Source organism: Engystomops pustulosus, chromosome 5 (genome assembly GCF_040894005.1).
Source record: "Engystomops pustulosus chromosome 5, aEngPut4.maternal, whole genome shotgun sequence".
Classification (NCBI taxonomy): Eukaryota; Metazoa; Chordata; class Amphibia; order Anura; family Leptodactylidae; genus Engystomops; species Engystomops pustulosus.
Window position 1 is genome coordinate 64,120,367 of NC_092415.1, and position 6,000 is coordinate 64,126,366.

Genomic DNA, 6,000 nt, shown 5'->3' on the forward strand with positions numbered 1-6,000 from the left:
GGCCTTCACCCCGACACAGAGTTTGCCAGATAGGACTCAAGGCTTTCTCCTGTGGTCCAATACAGACAAGGACGTGCCAGGCACAGCACTATTTTAAAGAAACACCCTTGGCTGTCAGAACTACATGAGGAGCCAGAAGGTGTGGATAGAGATGGATTGTCATAGGAGCTCCTGCTCTGGGTTCCCTGATTCTTCCTCTTCAGGGGACCCTGGAGAGAAGCTACAATCCAATCTCCATCATCTTTCTATTGTATTGGTGAACTCAAGACGCCAATACGATTAAAACCGGTGAAACAGCAGGGATCAATAAGTTACTGCTTAAATTGTCATGTTGGCACTTTGCAACATTTATGTGGGTTTTGGTTGTAGCTTGGGCACTCTGTCTCCAAAAGGTTTGCCATCACTGCTCTAGAATCTTTATACTGTCACACCTACAGTATAACAGTTTACCGAGCAATGCACAGATAGCTAGATGTTTATAGCACAATTGAGCATTATGTGATATAAACATTTACCGTATATATTCATTTATATTACAGGTCGGAGAATCCCACCACTGGAACCCCAACAGAATGGCTCTAATGGTGCAGTGAAGCTTGGAAGACAGTCCTTACATCAAACAAACAGATGCTGCTGATCTAATCTGCAACTATGCATACAAACATAGTTCAATTCACAATGACGATGGCTACAGCCACAGCAAAAAATGCCATATCTAAAATGTTCATAGCAAAAGTATTTTTAGGACGAGTTCGCAATCTGCACTTTTTCCTGCTTTTTATTTTAGCAGGAGTGAAGCCTACAGTTAGTAGGAGTATGATGAAAGTACTAAAATTCCCTTTTTAGTTCGATTTCCAATAAAGGTATGTTCACGTGTTAAACTTGCTGCAAAATGTTTTGCAACGGTCTATACATCTAAAGAGTTTGCAGAAAACAAATACCATGCAGCAGTAACAACCCCATTTAGATAAGTATGAACCTTCATACATAGCTAAAACTGCATACAACAGTGCATCAACATGCAAAGTGTGAACTCATCCCTAAGTGTAACATTGCTGAATTTTTTTGTTTACAGATAGTTTTCTATCCTGATTTTCTTTACCTCTTTTTCTAAAAAAAAATACTGTACCTAGTGTAATTTTTTTTATTATTTAGTCATAAACCTTTATGTATCAGCCTCTGATCATGGATCATGTTACATGGACAGCCCTTAGCATGTGTTGGGCTGCATGCACACGACGCTGGATCGGGTGCGCTGGAGAGGAGGAGAAGTGAGAAAATAGCGGCGCAATCCATGCTTACGGCCGAAAGATATAGCAGGCTCTATTTTCTTACAGCCACAGCACGGTATGGTGGGTACAAGTGCTCACCATACCGAGCCCGGGCGCCATAAACAACTATGGGGACGTATATGCGGCCGTAATTTTGCGACCCTATATACAACCCCCATACGTTTGTGTGCATGCAGCCTTAACCTGGACACATCTACAGTAACCTTCTTGGTTATTCCTTTATTTCTGAAATAGGATGTGGTTTTAGCCCTCCATTTACATTAAATTAAGCTTAAGCACTTCACTTACATTAAAGCATACCTCTACTTTTAAAGCCATATTCTGAGTACTTCATCTAATTTCCTTGAATTTCAAGTTTTTGCATCCTTTAATAAGCATTTTTTCCTTGATTCAGGCAAAGTTTAAACTATTTGGTGCCTACTATTCCCCCATCACTGTCAGATTGGTGGTGCCAGTCTGTCTAGTCCAGACTAGGGCCACCCATTTGACAGTAAAGAACCTAGATTAGATGTTTTTTTTAGTACCCAAAATGTTAAATAGGTTCTTTTAGATTGACTGTCCTGGGCTAGAGCAGAAGGGCTGTCTCCCTATATTTGACAGTAAAGATCCATAAATAATGACCATGAATGCTCAGGAATGATAGGGGCTAAGAAGAACATTCCAACTACGCTGGAATCAATGTAGTGTGGCCTTTTGATGGATGCTAACAGTTGTATGTGATGGAATTGGTGAAAGGTCTTCTTCCTCAGTGATCAGCAATCTAAAAGGTGAAAGGCCCCTTCCACACTCGCGTCTTTCACGCACGTTTTCTGCGCGTGCTTTTGACGTGCAGAACTTGCATTGTACTCTGACCAATTGTAATCGATGGGTCTTTTCAGGCTTGCATTTTTTTTCACGCACATACACGCGTTTTTTTTAACGTGCGTTTAAATCTCAGCATGCTCTACTTTTGCAAGTCACGCACGTGAAAAACGCACCATACAAGTTTATGGAGATGCATCGAAATCGCATCGCACTCTGAGACACTTGCAAATGCAATCCAATACAATGCGTTTTTTCACGCATCAATTGCCATAGAAAAGATAGAGCTCAGCACTGAGACACTGAACAAACTCTGACTGAAAACTGATTGAACTCAAAATGGCAGTTTTTCACTGACCAAACCCTGATCGCACGCTGATCAGACTCTGACGTGATCTGCAACGCAAGTGTGGAAGGGGACATGACTATAGCCAGATTTTTATCCACTGGAAGTAAACATAGAAGCTTTCTATAGCAGGACAGCAAGCAGAGTTGTAGAAAAACTGTAAGGAATTCATACAAAAAGTATATTGGAAAATTGTACAACTTTTCATTACACAAACAATATCAGTTATTTGCTGAAAGTGGACAACTTCTATAACCTAGGAAAACAGTTATACATGGTGCACAGTTTGGCCCTTAAGGAGCTACTCACAGTATAAGACCGGTCCACAAAGTCCTAGATAAAGTCCAAAGAAATAGAGAAAAAATTATTTCACTATGACCGGAGCTCCCAGTATTATTCTTCTTCCTCGTTATTCCATCTTTAACCACCGATGAACGGCACCAATCCTCAGTTTCTCCTGCTGAGAGTATGTCACCATTCAGACTAGCACCATCGCGCTACAGTATGGCAGTATATGGGGATTTTCCTCCTCATTCATTACAATGTGCTATCAGCACATTGTAATGAAGGGGTTAAAACGAAATAGCCTCTGGTCTTCGGAAGACCCGAGGCTACCATGGAGACGGATCGCCGCTCCCCGATGATGTCACAGGGAGCGACAATCCTAGGCAAGGTGGCAGCTATCTTTTTGAGGCTGCTGGCAGCTTTGCCGGCAGCCATCGCTGTGACACCACCCGCGGTCAGTGCTAGCACCGATCGCAGGTGTTACTGGTAAGTCTTTGCTGCAATATGCAGCAAAGACTTACCGGCTATGGAGAGGGCTCAGCCCGTGAGCCCTCTCCATGCAGTGGGACCCGACCGCCCCCGTGAATACACGGCGGGCGGTCGCGAACCAGTTAAAGATGGAATAACGAGGGAGAAGAATAATACTGCGAGCTCTGGTCATAGTGAAATATTTTTTTCTCTATTTTGCTCTATCCCTCCCCGTGTGTGCCGCTGTGTCCGCGCTGTTTTCTATGGAGGCGGAAGGGGTCACCTCCTCCTCCTCTCCAGCGCACAGCAGTATGCCCTCCGGCAGCAGCCGGGCGGGCATGCGGCTGTTTGAATGCACCTTAAAACTGTATTATCAAAAGCTAGGAAGATCAGGAATCCAGGGCACCAGTATTAAATGTATGCAACTTGTTTTTGGTTTGAGAAGGGCCATGTGTGGCCATGGTAGATGTTTTTATCCTTTTAATGACAAAAAAATAAAGATAACATTTAATACCAGTGCCTTAGATTTATGGTCTACAATGTAGGCCCTACATAGTATGTCAGGCCTTCAAAGAACAAATTAATATTGGATGGTGCTGGGAACACTGACTGTAATGTGTATTGTAGATGCTAGACAAGTTGGCTAAATATCTGGCCCATTGCATTCTGAAACAGGGATGTCCAGACAAATACAAAGTACACCATATACATACTTAAATTATTATAATACCGTAAACTATGGCACCACTGTGCTCCTGATCACAAATGGAATCATGACAATTTATCAGGGGCACCCCATCACTCAGATGACCAGTCAGCTTTATAGATATGGCTTTTTTCATGAATCTATATATATTAGCTCTACATTTAAAAACAACCGTACAGCAGTCACAAACTTTGGGGACTCCTGCAATTATAAAATGGTAGCTACCATAAATGACCACTGCTCGAGTCACTTGAATGGGACTTAAGGACTGATATAATTTCCTTTATTCCCATAAAAGTAAATGGATCATTGGTCAGATATCAGCGTTACAACTTCGCTCACATTGGGTACTTGAAAAACACTATTTTCATGAATGGGGTCCAATTGATACACAGATAAGTGCTGTGTATTAAAAACTTATTAACAAGGATTTACAGACGGCCCCCCATAAAACATATAGTCTTATGCATGGTACTGTAGAGCTAGAACCAAATCTTGAAGTAGTGTCTTATATTGCTGTACTTTTAAATGTCTGCACAGTTCGTACTTGATAGTGCTACGGAGGGTGTGCATACATTAAAATACGAGGCTCCCTGAGGTGCTCGGGTGATGTAGCCTGAGCATCCCAACAAAATTAGCATAACTTGTATAACTCTATATTTCTGCGATCGCGGGATATAGAGTTATAATAATGATGTTCCTCAGGAACTTCTTACAAGGACACATCTACCATCACTAAACTGATGGTAGATGTCCTTTAATGGAACTTAAGCCAACCCTTTAACTCTACAACCATCCTATTTCCACTTCTCTTACACAATTTACCTTTCCACACTGCTCATGTGAGCCCAACTTTATCACTGGTACTAAGAGGTGAACAAGTTTTAGCAATAACAGAAAGGAACCTAATGAAAGGTCCAATGTATCCATATGTTCAGAGATTGTTACAATATGTATTAAATACTAGAGCAGATAAAGGTATATTCTTGTTTTTGGCCCAGATTTTGTTGGATCAAATTTTAAAAATAATACTGGACTCTTTAAGACTGTTACAGACAAATGCTTACAGTATAGTTATTATAGTATAGACTCCTAAACTTGCCAATAGAAAGACAAATGTTGCATGTAAAATACATCAGCATGAGTTAATGGAATGTGTTTTAAAGAGAACCTGTCATCAGAAACCCTTTTCCTGGCTCCCCCTTGTTCCCATAGAGTATCCCCTATAGTGTACACATTGCTAAATAGTTTTTATAGTAAAACTGGCTTTTTCCGAAAAAAGATAAATTAGATGAAAGTTTACCTTCTTGTATACGGAGCTGTGTCCCTAGTTCCATGGGAGTGGCCAGTGAGGAGTGGTTCTCCCCCCACCCTTAGGAAACGGCTCTGTCATGCATTTTAAATTTTAAAAACTCCCATGTTCCCCATATGTCACCCACCCCCTCAGGACGTCATACATGTCCGCCCCAACCCTCACTGGCCACTCCCATAGGACTAGGGACACAGCTCTACATACAGAAAGGTAAACTTTCATCTAACGTATCTTTTTTTCCAAAAAAGCCAGTTTTACTATATAAACTCTTTGGCAATATGTACACTATTCTCTATGGGAACATGGGGGAGCAAGAAAAAGGGCTCCTGATGACAGGTTCCCTTCAACAATGGCCACTGTAGAACCGCGTTTACTCATACAGTAAATACAGAATGTTCTGACCTATTTGTATGTATAAGATGCAATATACTACTTTATCCTCATTTATTTAAACTTTTTTTCTTTGTTACTTTGTCAATAGAACATTAGAGTCGCAGTGTTGGATAATTTCATGATTTGTGTTGTTCTGTAACCAAGATTGGGCTGGTTCCCAGTTTTTACCATAATGTATAACTCACAGAAATATGTTCATTATCATCATTATATGTTTTATGTGCTTCTGACTTTATTCAACAATATAAAAAGCAAATAAACTTTTTTTAAAGGTTGTTACTGGAGTAGTGAAAACTAAAGTCAGATATTGGTTACATCTGTATATGTGTGCTCTGAACCTACAGAAAAATTATAATGGTATGTTCATCTATTGGAAGAGTAGAATTTTACTTCACCG

The 6,000-nt window shown here is 40.7% G+C and overlaps 1 protein-coding gene across 1 annotated transcript in view; it reads left to right on the forward strand.

Annotated features, from left to right (window-relative positions):
• RAB31 (RAB31, member RAS oncogene family) overlaps window positions 1–5,437 on the forward strand; it is a 52,338-nt gene extending 46,901 nt beyond the window's left edge. The window contains exon 7 of the mRNA XM_072152242.1: window positions 540–5,437. Within this exon, the coding sequence (XP_072008343.1) occupies window positions 540–637 (98 nt within the window). The 3' untranslated portion in view covers window positions 638–5,437. The remainder of the gene's footprint in view (window positions 1–539) is intronic.
• The last annotated feature ends 563 nt before the right edge of the window (window positions 5,438–6,000 follow it).